This window comes from Salmo salar, chromosome 06 (genome assembly GCF_965601325.2).
Source record: "Salmo salar chromosome 06, fSalSal1, whole genome shotgun sequence".
NCBI lineage: Eukaryota > Metazoa > Chordata > Actinopteri > Salmoniformes > Salmonidae > Salmo > Salmo salar.
In genome coordinates this window covers 27,947,943-27,966,720 of record NC_138296.1, presented here as the reverse complement: position 1 = coordinate 27,966,720, position 18,778 = coordinate 27,947,943, and the positions used below count along the sequence as shown (strand labels likewise).

At 47.9% G+C, this 18,778-nt stretch overlaps 1 protein-coding gene across 1 annotated transcript in view; it reads left to right on the top strand.

The window, feature by feature from the left end:
• The window catches only part of LOC106595870 (voltage-dependent T-type calcium channel subunit alpha-1I), a 150,682-nt gene that overhangs the window by 82,003 nt on the left and 49,901 nt on the right, over nt 1-18,778 (top strand). The window contains 10 exon segments of the mRNA XM_082976405.1: nt 4,021-4,172; nt 5,133-5,318; nt 6,609-6,726; nt 6,998-7,153; nt 7,604-7,697; nt 8,578-8,750; nt 9,672-10,232; nt 12,824-12,924; nt 15,187-15,310; nt 18,328-18,396. Coding sequence (XP_082832531.1) covers nt 4,021-4,172; nt 5,133-5,318; nt 6,609-6,726; nt 6,998-7,153; nt 7,604-7,697; nt 8,578-8,750; nt 9,672-10,232; nt 12,824-12,924; nt 15,187-15,310; nt 18,328-18,396 — 1,734 coding nt within the window.

Sequence of the window (18,778 nt, the reverse complement as noted above, 5' to 3'; positions counted from 1 at the left end):
AGGAGAGGAGGACAGGAACTCACCGAGAGAGAAGAGGGAGCAGACTCCTGTTACGCAGCATTTTCAGCTCTATTCCTGTATGAATGTGCACACACACACACACACACACACACACACACACACACCAACAGCAGTACACACACCACACACACACACCACACACACACCAAAAGCATTACACACACCACACACACACACCACACACACCAACAGCATTACACACACCACACACACCACACACACACACACACCACACACCACACACACACACACACACACTACACACACACACCAACAGCATTACACACACCACACACACACACCACACACCACACACCACACACACACACACACCACACACACACCACACACACCACACACACACACACTACACACCACACACCATTACACACACCACACACCACACACACACACACCACACACACACATGCAACACACACCAACAGCATTACACACACACACACACACACACACACACACACACACACACACACACACACACACACACACACACACACACACACACACACACACACACACCACACTCCAACAGCATTACACAATGGTCTCTCTTGGCTGAGGCAGAGGCGGTGCAGTAGATTTGTAAGTGTTGTTCCAGGGGGTTGTGTTCTAGAACTGAAAGCGTATGTGTTTCCCTCTTTGGTAACAGGACTTACTGAAACTGTATTTGATCAATCCCATGAGGGAAGGATTACATGACATGTATTAACCTCCCTGGGCAGTCAACAGCCAGTGGAATCGCGTGGTGCAAAATACAAATACCTCAAAAATGCTATTTCTCAAACATATGACTATTTTACACCATTTTAAAGACAAGACTCTTGTTAATCTAACCACGTTGTCCGATTTCAAAAAGGCTTTACAGCGAAAGCAAAACATTAGATTATGTCAGGAGAGTACCCTGCCAGAAATAATCACACAGCCATTTTCAAAGCAAGCATATATGTCACAAAAACCAAAACCACAGCTAAATGCAGCACTAACATTTGATGATCTTCATCGGATGACACTCCTAGGACATTATGTTATACAATACATGCATGTTTTGTTCAATCAAGTTCATATTTATGTCAATAACCAGCTTTTTACATTAGCATGTGATGTTCAGAACTAGCATACCCACCGCAAACTTACGGTGAATTTACTAAATTACTCACGATTAACATTCACAAAATACATATAAATTATTTTAAGAATTATAGATACAGAACTCCTTTATGCAATCACGGTGTCAGATTTTAAAATAGCTTTTCGGCGAAAGCACATTTTGCAATATTCTGAGTACATAGCCCGGCCATCACGGCTAGCTAATTTGACACTCACCAAGTTTGGCCCTCACCAAACTCAGATTTACTATAAGAAAAATTGGATTACCTTTGCTGTTCTACATCAGAATGCACTCCCAGGACTTCTACTTCAACAACAAATGTTGTTTTGGTTCCAAATAATCCATAGTTATATTCAAATACCTCCGTTTTGTTCGTGCGTTCAGGTCAGTATCCGAAGGGTGACGCGCGAGCGTATTTCGTGACAAAAAATATAAAATATTCCATTACCGTACTTCGAAGCATGTCAAACGCTGTTTAAAATCAATTTTTATGCTATTTTTCTCGTAAAATAGCAATAATATTCCAACCGGGCGATGTTGTATTCATTCAAAGGCTGAAAGAAAAAAATGGAGAATTCACATGAACGCGCATCTCCAGTGTCACTGTTCACTGCCTGACCACTCACAAAATCTCCTGCTGTTTTTCGCCCAGAGACAGGAGAGACGTCATTCTACTTTCTGGCACCTTCTGAGAGCCAATGGAAGCCTTAGAAAATGTCACGTTACAGCAGAGATGCTGTATTTTCGATAGAGATGCCACAGAAGGAGAACAAATTGTCAGACAGGGCACTTTCTGTATGGAATCTTCTCAGGTTTTGGCCTGCCATATGAGTTCTGTTAGACTCACAGACACCATTCAAAGAGTTTTAGAAACTTTCGAGTGTTTTCTATCCAAATCTACCAATTATATGCCTATTCTCGTTTCTGGGCAAGAGTAGTAACCAGTTTAAATCGGGTATGTTTTTTATCCGGCCGTGCAAATACTGCCCCCTAGCCCCAACAGGTTTTAAGAGCCTACTGTGAGGATATGACCTTCACTAGATGTCCTTCGGATTCGTTACTTGTAGTCTTCATTCAGAGTTGCTGTGTATGTGTGTGTTTGTGTTTGTGTGTGTGTGTTGTGTGTGACTACTTCTCTGACTCATCAGCATTCGTCTTTCACATCAATGGTAGCATGACTGAGAGGCTCCCCTATTAGCATGTGTATACAGCATGTGTGTAGGGGGGGCTTACACATTTATATTCAGTAAACATTCAATGATAAAAACAAGAGAACTACAAAGAGAGAAGGATGGAGAAAAGAGAGGGAGGGAGAGGGATGGAGAAAAGATAGGGAGGGATGGAGAAAAGAGAGGGAGAGAGGGATGTGAAGGAAGGGAGGTGCAAGTATCTGTGAGGGAGGAAATGAAAGACAGGAAGGAGGGATGAAAGGGTAAACAGGGGAGGGAGGGAGGGAGGGAGGGAGGGAGGGAGGGAGGGAGGGAGGGAGGGAGGGAGGGAGGGAGGGAGGGAGGGAGGGAGGAAGGGAGGGAGGGAGGGAGGGGAGGAACGTGGAGGGAGATAGAAGGTGATAGGAGGAAGAGGAACATGGAGGGAGATAGGTGAGAAAAATAGAGCGATGTTTATTTTTTATTTTTTATTTTTTTATTGACCCAACTAAATCAACTTTGTTTTATATTTAAATTTTTTACAGCTTTTTTTGTTACATATAAATTGTACACACATTTCATATACAGTACAGGCTACTTTTATACACATTAATTACACAACAAAAACATGTAAAATATAGTTTTTTTTATACATGAAATAGGTTGAATATTTACATAATCAAAACTCCCTTCGGCCCATCGTCCCACATAGTTCTTGACTTAATTTCTCTCGTGAATGATTTGATTTCTCTAAAGAGAAACGGCCCGTTGAGCTCACAAAAAATAAATACATGGAATTCAAGTAATTGAACCGATGTTGGCCAATTAGTTATTTAATAACCCCCAAAAATAAGGACATTTGGGTTAATCAGTCAGCACTAGATCTCATCCTCTCCTCTCTTCATCCACTCATCTCCTCCACCATGCCTGCCAGTGGAGGGGGGCTCTGTTCTTCTCCTTCTTTTGTTTTCTTCTTCTCTTGTTTTTTTCTTTCTCTGAGCTGATCCATGGAGAGATATTGATCACAGAGAGATGGGAGTGTCTGGTAATGAGACAAAGAGAGAGAGATAGAGGGAGGGTGATGGAGAGAGGGAAGAGAGGAACACAGGATTAGAGGAGAAGAAAGAGTGTCTTGGCTAGCATGTATGTCTTCTGTCTTTGATACAGATTGCTCTGGTGATCACAGATACAATCTGATCAATATCACATGCACACTGTGGAGTGTGTGTGTGTGTGTGTGTGTGTGTGTGTGTGTGTGTGTGTGTGTGTGTGTGTGTGTGTGTGTGTGTGTGTGTGTGTGTGTGTGTGTGAGTGTGTGCACAATCTTCCAGACAGAAAATGGCTGCACTACATCCCTTTGCTCCCTCCCTCGGTCTCTCTGAAAACAATAACATGACATTTTAGGCCAGTGTTCATATTGTCTCTTTTCTCGCTTTCATTGGTAAAAGCTACCGCGCCACTGAGCTGGATTTAGCACACTATATCAAGTTGTGTAGCTTGTTGTGTTGTGTTGCAGTCTATGTGACAGGTTTGTACAGGTGTCTCAGTACTGAAGCTGTGTTGGTTGTCTGCAGTTTCATATTTTTCAATTGTTGAAGGCGGTATTATAATAACAATACCAAAATAACCTACCATATCTTGCTGTCTTCATTCCTCCATCTCTTTAAATGTGTTTCTCTCTCTCTGCGTTCTATTTCTTTTGAATCTTTCTCCCCCTTCCAGCCGGAGGAGCTGACTAACGTGTTGGAGATCAGTAACATTGTGTTCACCAGTATGTTCACCCTGGAAATGATCCTCAAGCTGACCGCCTTTGGCTTCTTCGCCTACCTGAGGAACCCCTACAACATCTTCGACGGCATCATCGTCATCATCAGGTCGGGGGGCCTGCCCAACATGACCACAGAATGTTACCAGAATGTTACAGGAAATATGTTACCAGAATGTTACCAGAACGTTACAGGAATGATGTTACAGTTACCATGTCAGAATGTCACAGCTTTGGGATGTCAGTTGGAATGTTAGAATGATGGATAATGTATTGTCTCCTTGGGTGTTTGGGTTGGCATTGGAAAATTCTGACAGCTGAATGTTCCCGATGGTTTCAGTTGGGATCAGAGGGGAAATTAGGAAACGTTGCTGTCTGGATTTGTGTCTTCTCTTTTTTTCTCTTCCTTTCTCTGCCTGTCTCACTCATCTTTTCTTCTCTCTCCTCTCCCCTTTCTCCTCACTCCTCTCCCCTTTCTCCTCACTCCTCTCTCCTCACTCCTCTCTCCTCTGTCCTCTCTCCTGTCTCCTCTCTCCTCACTCCTCACTCCTCACTCCTCACTCCTCTCTCCTCTCTCCTCTCTCCTCTCTCCTCGCTCCTCATTCCTCTTTCCTCTCTCCTATCTCCTCTCTCCTCTCTCCCCTTTCTCCTCACTCCTCTCTCCTCTCTCCTGTCTCCTCTCTCCTCACTCCTCTCTCCTCACTCCTCACTCCTCTCTCCTCTCTCCTCACTCCTCTCTCCTCTCCCCTTTCTCCTCACTCCTCTCTCTCCTCTCCCCTTTCTCCTCACTCCTCTCCCCTTTCTCCTCACTCCTCACTCCTCACTCCTCTCTCCTATCTCCTCTCTCCTCTCCCCTTTCTCTTCTCTCCTCACTCCTCTCTCCTTTCTCCTCTCTCCTCTCTCCTCACTCCTCTCTCCTCACTCCTCTCTCCTCACTCCTCTCTCCTCTCTCCTGTCTCCTCTCTCCTCACTCCTCTCTCCTCACTCCTCACTTCTCTCTCTTCCCCTATTCTCTCTTTCTGCATCCATCTGTTTCATCCCTCCTTCCATCTCTCTCTCCCCTCTGCAGTGTGTGTGAGATCATAGGTCAGTCTGATGGAGGTCTGTCTGTCCTGAGGACCTTCAGACTGTTGAGGGTGATCAAGCTGGTGCGCTTCATGCCAGCACTACGCAGACAGCTGGTGGTGCTGATGAAGACCATGGACAACGTGGCCACCTTCTGCATGCTCCTCATGCTCTTCATATTCATCTTCAGGTATAGGCATGTGTGTGTCTGTCCCCTCGCTCTGTCTGTCCCCTCTCTCTGTCTGCTCCTCTCTCTGTCTGTCTCCTCTCTCTGTCCGTCTCCTCTCTCTGTCTGCTCCTCTCTCTGTCTGTCTCCTCTCTCTGTCTGTCTCCTCTTTCTGTCTGTCTCCTCTCTCTGTCTGTCTCCTCTCTCTGTCTGTCTCCTCTCTCTGTCTGCCTCCTCTCTCTGTCTGTCTCCTCTCTCTGTCTGTCTCCTCTCTCTGTCTGCTCCTCTCTCTGTCTGTCTCCTCTCTCTGTCTGCTCCTCTCTCTGTCTGTCTCCTCTCTCTGTCTGTCTCCTCTCTCTGTCTGTCTCCTAACTCTAACTGTCTCCTCTCTCTGTCTGCTCCTCTCTCTCTCTTTCTCCTTTCTCTGTCTGTCTCCTCTCTCTGTCTGTCTCCTCTCTCTGTCTGTCTCCTCTCTCTGTCTGTCTCCTCTCTCTGTCTGGCTCCTCTCTCTGTCTGCTCCTCTCTCTGTCTGTCTCCTCTCTCTGTCTGTCTCCTCTCTCTGTCTGTCTCCTCTCTCTGTCTGTCTCCTCTCTCTGTCTGCTCCTCTCTCTGTCTGTGTGTGTGTTGTCTGTGAGGTTAGTAATGTAGAGGCTAGTCCCCTCCAGCTTCAGAAGAGCAATGGCCTCCTTGTTTGAGTGACAGGACCATAAGCAGTAGAGTGTGATTGATAGAGAGGAGAGCAATAACAGAGAGCATTCCCCTGGTGTTCATCGAGACATGCGTACAAACACACACACACACCCTGCAGCACTGCAATCTCACATAAGTGCACTGAGCAGATGGTAGCGGGCTAGCGATGGAGTGAGCTAACAGACTCCCGCTACCCTATCTATCTTCCCACTGTAGCTGCTTGGGATTTGTGAATGTTATTGATTCCTGCTGCCGCTCCTGAAGGCACTATGGGTATTGAATCCACTCTGGTGTTACACTGTTCTATTCACAGCCCTTCCCTTGTCACTTGTTAGAAGAAGCTCTGAGGCGCTACTTCTCCATGTAGGAAGTGTATGTTTTCAAAACCAGAAGCCCCAAATATACTGCTTACTGTTTTATTCAGGTGCTGACTTTTCTCTGCTGTGTGTGTGTGTGTGTGTGTGTGTGTGTGTGTGTGTGTGTGTGTGTGTGTGTGTGTGTGTGTGTGTGTGTGTGTGTGTGTGTGTGTGTGTGTGTGTGTGTGTGTGTGTGTGTGTTAGGTGTATCGTGCTGCAACTAATGAATGTTACTGTTTATAGTTGACATATCTCTGTCCTATTCCAGTATCCTGGGGATGCATATCTTTGGCTGTAAGTTCAGTCTGAAGACAGAGACTGGAGACACTGTTCCTGACAGGAAGAACTTTGACTCTCTACTGTGGGCCATTGTCACTGTGTTTCAGGTATAGAACACACACACATATGCAAATGCATAGAAAGTGCACGCATAAACCCACACACACACACGCGCACACTGGCAGAAACACACACACAGGCAGAAACACAAACACACACACACACACACATTTAGTTGCATTCACGTGCAACTCAATGTGGTTTCCTGGACATTTCAGAAGGGGTACCACAAAGTTATATTTCAGGCCCTGATCAGTTCCCTTATGTGAAAGGCAAAGCTGTATAAGCTGTATACGTTAATCTATATGCTATATGCAGATTCTGACTCAGGAAGACTGGAACATGGTGCTGTATAATGGAATGGCCTCCACCTCTCCCTGTGCTGCTCTCTACTTTGTGGCTCTAATGACCTTTGGCAACTACGTCCTCTTCAACCTGCTGGTGGCCATCTTGGTAGAGGGCTTTCAGGCTGAGGTAAGACCAGAGATTTTGTAACTTTTATTAGTCCTCCATTGTTGGTGAATTTCCACTCACAGGCTTAGCTCCAGTATGGTAAAACTGTCTGTCAGAGATACATGAATCATTAATGAGACAGGCAAGGGTGGTCTGAGTCTCTAGGGCAAGTCTGGAGGATGTGGTAACCTGTTCTGATTGGATAGAGCTCTTAGCTAAAGAGCAGATTGGGCACTTAAGAAACTGACTCTGACTGCCTGGCTCTGTAGCTTTTAGTAAATCAAGGCTGGGATAAAACTTTAAAAGTCACTTAGATGGCCTACCTCTCGGATACTTTCAGAATGAGGCCAGGTAAGATTGACGTTTTCTATTTAAATATGCCTGTGGCTGTTGTCATAGTTCTAATTGCTCTTTCTTTCGCTCCTTCCCTCCACCCCTCTCTCCCTCTCTCCCTCTCTCCTCTGGAAACAGGGGGATGCCAACCGGTCGTACTCCGAAGACGACAGGTCCTCATGTAACTTTGACGAGAACTCTGACAAGCTGAAGGACTCTCTTCATCTCTCTGGTATGGCTCAGGCATAAAGCTATACTGTAGAAACTGCTTTTTAGAGCCGTAGAAACTGTAGAAACACTGCCTTGCAAAGCCGCAATGGCTGAACAGGGTCACTGGGAGAAGTTAGTTGTACAGCAACCACTACAAGGCAGATTTCATTGACTTCTATATTGAGTCAGGGAAGCAGCATAACTCACCAAGGGGACAGTTCACCCAGTCTATTAAGGCCATTGCTAATGTCAAACCTCCATTTTTCAAAAGATGTATGAAGGATTTTGAATAGATGTACTGTATTAATCGTACAGAGTAAAAGTCTGATTTTAACAGTAAACCAGTCACTGATGCTAGAATGCTTTGGCCTGCTCCCAGATATATTTGTGCAGTTTTGCTAAATCCTACAGTCATGTTTGCCGTGACAATGGCCAATGTTAGGAAGGCAGCACAAACAGATGGGACCAGGCTAGGAATGCTTCCCAGATCAAGCCTGATCTCTCTGAAATGGAAGCGGCAGAAATGTTAAATAATACATGTGTTACAACACAACTTCTCCCACTCTCTTCTCCTCCCTATGGACATACACAAACCAAACTTATCTTACTGTACAAACGTACAGTGCACTCCATGAGCTAGTCAGACCAGGTTAGGTTGAGAATGTGCTTAGTTAGTCTATGCCACTTTCTTTTATCTTCCAAGATGTGCTTTGCAGTTCCATGCTGACTCTTTCTATCTGATTCTCTCTCTCTCTCGCTCTCTCTCTCTCTCTCTCGCTCTCTCTCTCTCTCTCTCTCTCTCTCTCTCTCTCGCTCTCTCACTCCATCTATCCCTCCGATCTCTCTCTCTATCTCTTCCCCCCCCTCTCCTTCTCCTCATCCCCTTCCCCTCTCTCTCCCAGACCCTAAGATCTGCACCCTAACCCCCAACGGTCACCTGGACCTGTCCCCAACGCCCACGGGTCTGTACACGGCCGACAGGCTCACTTTCGCTCTGGGCTCACGCAAAAACAGTGTCATCTCTCTGGGCAGGGCTAACCTGGAGGGCAGGACTAACCTGGAGGGCAGGGCTCTGGTGAGTGGTGGGAGGAAGGAGGGAGCGAGGAGACTGGAGAGAGGAGGGAAGAGGAAAGAGGGAGGGAGGTACAATGGGAAGGAGAACTGGTTTGTAATGGACTGGGTCAGAACAAGATGTGTCTTGCTATGGTTGCAATCAATTCAGGAAATGACTTAAAATTGCTAATTTAAAAAGAAATTGCCCATCATTGAAATGTATTTTTTCTTCAGTTCTTTATTTGATCCCTCTGCAGTCACTGCAAATGGCTGGGTTGGCCTAATGGTTTCGCTCTCCCTCTATCTCTCTCCCTCTTCCTCTTTGTCTCTCTTCCTCTCCCTTTTTGTCCCTCTCCCTTTCCATATTTCTCTCCCGCTTTCTCCCTCTCCCTCTCCCTCTGTCTGTCCCTCTCCCTCTCTGTATTTCTCTCCCACTTTCTCCCTCTCCTTCTCCCTCTCTCCCTCCCTCTGTATTTCTCTTCCTCTTTCTCCCTCTCCCTCTATCCCTCTTCCTCTTTGTATTTCTCTCCTTCTTTCTCCCTCTCCCTCTCCGTCTGTCCCTCTCCCTCTCCCTCTATGTATTTCTCTCCCTCTTTCTCCCTCTCCTTCTCTCTCTCTCCCTCTATGTATTTCTCTCCCTCTTTCTCCCTCTCCTTCTCCCTCTCTCCCTCTCTGTATTTCTCTCCCTCTTTCTCCCTCTCCTTCTCCCTCTCTCCCTCTATGTATTTCTCTCCCTCTTTCTCCCTCTCCCTCTCTGTCTGTCTATCTTTCTTTCTTTCCCTCTATGTATTCCTCTCCATCTCCGCCTGTCTCTCTTTCTCTCCTTCTACGTATTTCTCTCCGTCTCCCTCTCCATCTCTATCTCCCTCTCTGTCTCCCTCTCTTTCTCTCCCTCTCCCTCTCCATCTGTCTCTCCCTCTTTGTCTCCCTCTCTCTCCCCCAGTGTCGGGGGAGCAGCTCCCTGTACCACAACTGGGGCCGCCCTGCCTCCCAGACCCAGGCAATGCGGGGCCGGCGGTCCAGCTGGAACAGCCTGGGTCGCCCCTCCCGAGCCTTGGGCCTGGGATTGGGGGTAGGAGGAGGGGGTAGCCTGCGCTCCCGTAGCCCCCACGCCACCCACCCAGCCGAGCAGGAGTCCCTCCTCTCCCCCCCTCACCCTCCTCCGCACCTCGCCCACCCTTCTCCCCTCCTGGCCCTAAACTTTGTCCCGCGGCGGGACCGCCGGGCACTTTCCTTGGAGCTGCCGGAGCTCCTCCAGGTCCCAGGGACGCCCCTGGCATCAATGCTGCCTTACCCCAGGAAGAAGAGCTTCTCCAGTGGGTTGGTTGGTGGAGGGGCTGGGGGGGAGCACCAGGATTGCAATGGGAAGGCCCCATCGGCCCAGCTCCAGCTTCAACTTCAGCTGCCGCCACATCCCCATCCCCATCCACAGCTACTGACAGAGGTGTTCCCTCAGGTCAACACACGCAAGGACAGAGAGGACCTGGACGATGACATCGACTATGTGAGTTGGTGTTGGGGAGGTCTGGGGGTGAGGATGGGTGAGAGATTTGGTGAGGGGAAGGTCTGGGGGTGAGGGGGAGGTCTGGGGGTGAGGGGGGGGTCTGGGGGTGAGGATGGGTGAGAGATTTGGTGAGGGGAAGGTGTGGGGGTGAGGATGGGTGAGAGGGTGGGTGAGGGGGAGGTGTGGGGGTGAGGTTCGGTGAGAGGGTGGGTGAGGGGGAGGTGTGGGGTGAGGTTGGGTGAAAGGGTGGGTGAGGGGGAGGTGTGGGGTGAGGTTGGGTGGGAGGGTGGGTGAGGTGTGGGGTGAGGTTGGGTGAGAGGGTGGGTGAGGGGGAGGTGTGGGGGTGAGGTTCGGTGAGAGGGTGGGTGAGGGGGAGGTGTGGGGTGAGGTTGGGTGGGAGGGTGGGTGAGGTGTGGGGTGAGGTTGGGTGAGAGGGTGGGTGAGGGGGAGGTGTGGGGTGAGGTTGGGTGAGGGGGAGGTGTGGGGGTGAGGATGGGTGAGAGATTTGGTGAGGGGAAGCTCTGGGGGTGAGGGGGAGGTCTGGGGGTGAGGGGGGGGTCTGGGGGTGAGGATGGGTGAGAGATTTGGTGAGGGGAAGGTGTGGGGGTGAGGATGGGTGAGAGGGTGGGTGAGGGGGAGGTGTGGGGGTGAGGTTCGGTGAGAGGGTGGGTGAGGGGGAGGTGTGGGGTGAGGTTGGGTGAAAGGGTGGGTGAGGGGGAGGTGTGGGGTGAGGTTGGGTGGGAGGGTGGGTGAGGTGTGGGGTGAGGTTGGGTGAGAGGGTGGGTGAGGGGGAGGTGTGGGGGTGAGGTTCGGTGAGAGGGTGGGTGAGGGGGAGGTGTGGGGTGAGGTTGGGTGGGAGGGTGGGTGAGGTGTGGGGTGAGGTTGGGTGAGAGGGTGGGTGAGGGGGAGGTGTGGGGTGAGGTTGGGTGAGGGGGAGGTGTGGGGGTGAGGTTGGGTGAGAGGGTGGGTGAGGGGAGGTGTGGGGGTGAGGTTGGGTGAGAGGGTGGGTGAGGGGGAGGTGTGGGGTGAGGTTGGGTGAAAGGGTGGGTGAGGGGGAGGTGTGGGGTGAGGTTGGGTGAGAGGGTGGGTGAGGGGGAGAGTGGTGAGGATTAAGGGAGGAGAGGAGGATCTGAATGATGAGATTAAAGAGTGATTTGGTTGTGATGATAAACAATGATCAAGTCCTATTCACTTTAAAAACACCCTGGAAAATACACAGTCCCAGTGATATGCTAACGTCTTGGTAAAGACAGATACTGTAGGTAGGAGAGAAGGAACTGTTGTTGTACCAGTGATATCCTAACATCTTGGTAAAGACAGATACTGTAGGTAGGAGAGAAGGAACTGTTGTTGTACCAGTGATATCCTAACGTCTTGGTAAAGACAGATACTGTAGGTAGGAGAGAAGGAACTGTTGTTGTACCAGTGATATCCTAACGTCTTGGTAAAGACAGATACTGTAGGTAGGAGAGAAGGAACTGTTGTTGTACCAGTGATATCCTAACGTCTTGGTAAAGACAGATACTGTAGGTAGGAGAGAAGGAACTGTTGTTGTACCAGTGATATCCTAACGTCTTGGTAAAGACAGATACTGTAGGTAGGAGAGAAGGAACTGTTGTTGTACCAGTGATATCCTAACGTCTTGGTAAAGACAGATACTGTAGGTAGGAGAGAAGGAACTGTTGTTGTACCAGTGTTATTCATGACCATCAGCACAATGCAGCTTATAGTAGAATAAACACACTGTGTATAGCAGTTTATAAAATAAATATCCAGGAATACATTCTCCAGTAGATTCCCCGTTATGTCTCTCCCCTGGGATTCTATTGTTTCAAGAGTAAACAATCCCATACATACAGGGCTGAACCAGGGCCAATTAATAATGCTATTTACACAAAATGACACCCTATTCCCTATGTAGTGTACTACTCTGACCAGGGCATATAGTGCACTATATAGGGATTAGGGTTCCATTTGTGACTCAGTCACTGAGTAGAGCAGACAAATGGGGATGCTGGATATTATGCTTCTAGGTGTTGATAAAGCAAAGTGTCCTCTCTTGTAAACAATTAAGATAGAGGATTCATCTTTGATCTTGGGAGGTGGAATAATCAGAATAATCTTATTGTATTATACAGTATAGCCGTTTCTCTTTGTCTAGAACCAGTGTGTTTATGTGTACTGAATTCACTCACCAAACTGTGTGTGTGTGTGTGTGTGTGTGTGTGTGTGTGTGTGTGTGTGTGTGCGTGCGTGCGTGCGTGCGTGCGTGCGTGCGTGCCTGCCTGCCTGCCTGCCTGCCTGCCTGCCTGCCTGCCTGCCTGCCTGCCTGCCTGCCTGCCTGCCTGCCTGCCTGCCTGCCTGCCTGCCTGCCTGCCTGCCTGCCTGCCTGCCTGCCTGCCTGCCTGCCTGCCTGCCTGCCTGCCTGCCTGCCTGCCTGCCTGCCTGCCTGCCTGCCTGCCTGCCTGCCTGCCTGCCTGCCTGCCTGCCTGCCTGCCTGCCTGCCTGCCTGCCTTCACACGTGCATGTGTGTGTATTCTGACTGTGTGTGTATTCTAACTTTCAGTGTGTGTGCTGTGTCCCTCCTCCAGAGTCTGTGTTTCCGTATCCAGAAGATGATGGAGGTGTACAGGCCAGAGTGGTGTGAGACCAGAGAGGACTGGTCTGTCTTCCTCTTCTCTCCTCAGAACAGGTCTGTCTGTCTGTCAATCCCTGTTTTCATTCATTCACTCTTTCATTTCATTTCCTGCTCAGCACTAACACCCCTGATACAGCCATTCAAGTTATTGAATCCGATGTATTTGTGCTAGGCTAGAACGAAAGCCTGCACAGCCTGTGGATCCCCACTCCCCAAGAGAAGAATTGTCATGCACCACCTTATCAGAATACCTGCCTCATTAGTGTATGGATCCCTGTCCCTGAGTTAGCAAAGGGATGCTTCCCATAGTGATCCTCTATCTGTTGGTCAACAATAAATCCACCTCAGAGCTCAGAGATAGAGCTCAGGCAGGAAGGCATTGTGTTCTGTTAGCTGTGGAGGTACACTGTATATACAAACGTATGTGGACACCTCTTCAAAAATGAGTGAATTCGGGCTGTTTCAGCCACACTAGTGGCTGACAGGTGTATAAAATCACGCCATGCAATCTCCATAGACAAACATTAGCAGTAGAATGGCCTTACTGAAGAGCTCAGTGACTTTCAAGGTGGCACCATCATAGGATGCCACCTTTCCAACAAGTCAGTTTATCAAATTTCTGCCCTGCTAGAGCTGCAGTGGTTAACTTTAAGTGCTGTTATTGTGAAGTGGAAACAACTAGGAGCAACAACGGCTCAGCATCGAAGTGGTAGGCCACACAAGCTCACAGAACGGGACCAACGAGTGCTGAAGCGTGTAAAATCGTCTGTTCTCATTTGCAACACTGCCTCTGGAAGCAAATTCAGCACAATAACTGTTTGTCGGGAGCTTCCATGGCCGAGCAGCCGCACACAAGCTTAAGATCACCATGCCTAATGATAAGCGTTAGCTGGAGTGGTGTAAAGCTCGCCGCCATTGGACTCTGGAACAGTGGAAATGAATTCTCTGGAGTGATGAATCATGCTTCACCATCTGGCAGTCCGACGGACGAATCTGGGTTTGGCGGATGCCAGGAGAACGCTACCTACCACAATGCAAAGTGCCAACTGTAAAGTTTGGTGGAGAAGGAATAATGGTCTGGGGCTGTTTTTCATGGTTCAGGCTAGACCCTTTAACGCTACAGCATGCAATGACATTCTAGATGATTCTGTGTTTCCAACTTTGTGGCAGCAGTTTTGGGAAGGCCATTTCCTGTTTCAGCATGACAATGCCCCCTTGCACAAAGCGAGGTCCATACAGAAATGGTTTGTTGAGATCGGTGTGGAAGAACTTGACTGGCCTGCACAGAGCCCTGACCTCAACCACATCTAACACTTTTGGGATGAATTGGAACACCGACTGCAAGTCAGGCCTAATCACCCAACATCAGTGCCCAACCTCACTACTGCTCTTGTGGCTGAATGGAAGCAAGTCCTTGCAGCAATGTTCCAACATCTAGTTGACAGCCTTCCCAGAAGAGTGGAGGCTGTTGTAGCAGCAAAGGGGGGACCAACTCCATATTAGTGCCAATGATTTGGACGAGCAGGTTCCACATACTTTTGGTCATGTAGTGTATTTGATATTTCTCACTGCTTAGTAGGAGCTGGTAAGATTTAATTACAGGTTTTTTGTAACCTCTTTCTATCATTATCTCTATGTCTCTCTCTGTGTGTCTCTCTCTCTGTGTGTATGTCTCTCTCTGTGTGTGTGTCTCTCTCTCTCTGTGTGTGTCTCTCTCTCTCTGTGTGTGTCTCTCTCTCTCTGTGTCCCTCGCTCTCTCGCTCTTACTGTCTCTCCCTCTCTGTGTGTGTCTCTTTCTCTCTCTCTGTCTCTCTCTCTGTGTGTGTGTCTCTCTCTTTACCTCTTTGTCTCTCTCTCTCTCTCTCTCTCTCTCTCTCTCTCTCTCTCTCTCTCTCTCTCTCTCTGTATGTCTCTCTCTTTACCTCTGTGTGTGACTCTCTCTGTGTCTGTCTCTTTCTCTCTCTTTCTGTCTCTGTCTCTCTCTCTCTCTGTGTTCGCTCTCTCTCTCTATTGTAGTGGTGTCTCTATGGAGCATGGTGCCTTTAAAACGCCAGTTAATGGGAATTGCTTTGAAAGGAAATGAAATAATCAGAGAGAATGGGGCTATTCTCTGACTGAATGATGAGCAATCCCCAGTTCTCTGTCAATGAGGCACAATAATGGGTTTTAATCAGTAGAGATGTTACAAAACACATGTTTTTAAATTGTTTATCTTTTTCCCTCTTGCTCTCTTTCTCTTCCTTTCTGTCTCCCAATACCACTCCCACTTCCTCCACTATCTCCCTCCCTCCCCACCTGCCTCCCTCTCTCTCTCAGGTTCAGGCGGGTATGCCAGTCCATCATAGCCTACAAGATGTTTGACTATGTGGTGCTAGCGTTCATCTTCTCCAACTGCATCACCGTGGCTCTGGAGAGACCCAAGATCATGCAGGGCAGCCTGGTAAGGATCAAAGTTCACCACTAGGTTTCAACCATAGAAATATACTGCTCAGAAAAATAAAGGGAACACTTAAACAACACAATGTAACTCCAAGTCAATCACACTTCTGTGAAATCAAACTGTTCACTTAGGAAGCAACACTGATTGACTGACAGACCTATATCCATCCTACCCTGCCTTTCTAAGGTCTTCGAAAGCCAAGTCAACAAACAGATTACCGACCATTTCGAATCCCACCGCACCCTCTCCGCTATGCAATCTGGCCCTTCTTTGGACACTGTGTTAACAACCCTCCAGACGAGCTTCAATGCCATACAACTCTCCTTCCGTGGTCTCCAACTGCTCCTAAATACAAGTAAAACTAAATGCATGCTCTTCAACCGATCGCTGCCTGCACCTGCCCGCCTGTCCAGCATCACTTCTCTGGACGGTTCTGACTTAGAATTTGTGGACAACTACAAATACCTAGGTGTCTGGTTAGACTGTAAACTCTCCTTCCAGACTCACATCAATCATCTCCAATCCAAAGTTAAATCTAGAATTGGCTTCCTATTTCGCAACAAAGCATCCTTCACTCATGCTGCCAAACATACCCTCGTAAAACTGACCATCCTACCAATCCTCGACTTCGGCGATGTCATTTACAAAATAGCCTCCAATACCCTACTCAACAAAATGGATGCAGTCTATCACAGTGCCATCCGTTTTGTCACCAAAGCCCCATATACTACCCACCACTGCGACCTGTACGCTCTCGTTGGCTGGCCTTCGCTTCATAATCGTCGCCAAACACATTGGCTCCAGGTCATCTACAAGACCCTGCGAGGTAAAGTCCCCCCTTATCTCCGCTCACTGGTCACCATAGCAGCACCCATCTGTAGCACGCGCTCCAGCAGGTATATCTCTCTGGTCACCCCTAAAGCCAACTCCTCCTTTGGTCGTCTCTCCTTCTAGTTCTCTGCTGCCAATGACTGGAACGAACTACAAAAATCTCTGAAACTGGAAACACTTATCTCCCTCACTAGCTTTAAGCACCAGCTATCAGAGCAGCTCCCAGATCACTGCACCTGTACATAGCCCATCTATAATTTAGCCCAAACTACTACCTCTTCCCCTACTGCATTTATTTATTTAATTTATTATTTTGCTCCTTTGCACCATATTATTTAGATTTTAACTTTGAACTTTCTTCAAATTATAAATCTACCATTCCAGTGTTTTACTTGCTATACTTTATTTACTTTGCCACCATGGCCTTTTTTGCCTTTACCTCCCTTATCTCACATCATTTGCTCATATTGTATATAGTATTATTTTTGTCTACTGTATCATTGATTGTATGTTGTTTTACTCCATGTGTAACTTTTTGTATGTTGTCGAACTGCTTTGCTTTATCTTGGCCAGGTCGCAATTGTAAATGAGAACTTGTTCTCAACTTGCCTACCTGGTTTACTTGTTCTCAACTTGCCTACCTTGTCTATTCCATTGCAAATGGAATAGACAACAGGTGGAAATTATAAGCAATAAGCAAGACACCCCCAATAAATGAGTGGTTCTGCAGGTGGAGACCACAGACCACTTCTCAGTTCCTATGCTTCCTGGCTGATGTTTTGGTCACTTTTGAATGCTGGCGGTGCTTTCACTCTAGTGGTAGCATGAGACGGAGTCTACAACCCACACAAGTGGCTCAGGTAGTGCAGTTCATCCAGGATGGCACATCAATGCGAGCTGTGGCAAGAAGGTTTGCTGTGTCTGTCAGCGTCGTGTCCAGAGCATGGAGGCGCTACCAGGAGACAGGCCAGTACATCAGGAAATGTGGAGGAGGCCGTAGGAGGGCAACAACCTAGCAGCAGGACCGCTACCTCCGCCTTTGTGCAAGGAGGAGCAGGAGGAGCACTGCCAGAGCCCTGCAAAATGACCTCCAGCAGGCCACAAATGTGCATGTGTCTGCTCAAACGGTCTGAAACAGACTCCATGAGGGTGGTATGAGGCCCCGACGTCCACAGGTGGGGGTTGTGCTTACAGCCCAACACCGTGCAGGACTTTTGGCATTTGCCAGAGAACACCAAGATTGGCAAATTCGCCACTGGCGCCCTGTGCTCTTCACAGATGAAAGCAGGTTCACACTGAGCATGTGACAGACGTGACAGAGTCTGGAGACGCCGTGGAGAACGTTCTGCTGCCTGCAACATCCTCCAGAATGACCGGTTAGGCGGTGGGTCAGTCATGGTGTGGGGTGGCATTTCTTTGGGGGGGCCGCACAGCCCTCCATGTGCTCGCCAGAGGTAGCCTGACTGCCATTAGGTACCGAGATGAGATCCTCAGACCCCTTGTGAGACCATATGCTGGTGCGGTTGGCCCTGGGTTCCTCCTAATGCAAGACAATGCTAGACCTCATGTGGCTGGAGTGTGTCAGCAGTTCCTGCAAGAGGAAGGCATTGATTCTATGGACTGGCCCGCCCGTTCCCCAGACCTGAATCCAATTGAGCACATCTAGGACATCATGTCTCGCTCCATCCACCAACACCACGTTGCACCACAGACTGTCCAGGAGTTGGCGGATGCTTTAGTCCAGGTCTGGGAGGAGATCCCTCAGGAGACCATCTGCCACCTCGTCAGGAGCATGCACAGGCGTTGTAGGGAGGTCATACAGGCACGTGGAGGCCACACACACTACTGAGCCTCATTTTGACTCGTTTTAAGGACATTACATCAAAGTTGGATCAGCCTGTAGTGTGGTTTTCCACTTTAATTTTGAGTGTGACTCCAAATCCAGACCTCCATGGGTTGATAAATTGGATTTCTATTGATTATTTTTGTGTGATTTTGTTGTCAGCACATTCAACTATGTAAAGAAAAAAGTATTTAATAAGATTATTTCTTTCATTAAGATCTAGGATGTGTTGTTTAAGTGTTCCCCTTATTTTTTTGATCAGTGTATAATTAGTGGTGTCAAGTCAATGATCTTCTATTTCCATCAACTCTCTCTCTCTCCCTCCATCTCTCTCTCTCTATAGGAAAGAGTCTTCCTAACCATCTCCAACTACGTCTTCACAGCCATCTTTGTAGCAGAGATGACGCTCAAGGTAAAGTGATGCGCTGAATGTGTGTGTGACTATTCTTGTGAACAAGAATAGTAAACAATTTTTTTTTTTTACCAACTCAGGAAATGTTCTTAGTCCCACAGGGTCAAATTCTATTTCTAGGGGGTTTGGGCTACGGTTAGAATTAGTGTTAGGGTTAGAATTAGGTTCAGGGTTAGGAGCTAGGGTTAGGAAAATAGGATTTTGAATGGGACTGAATTGTGTGTCCCCACAAGGTTATTTATTTTAAATGTTTTACATGTAAGTCATTTAGCAGACGCTCTCATCCAGAGCGACTTATGCTGTCCTGTCATGGCTTCCTTTTACACTGGGGTCTAAAAATGAGGTAACAGGCATGTCAAATCCATTTATCATCCGTAAATAT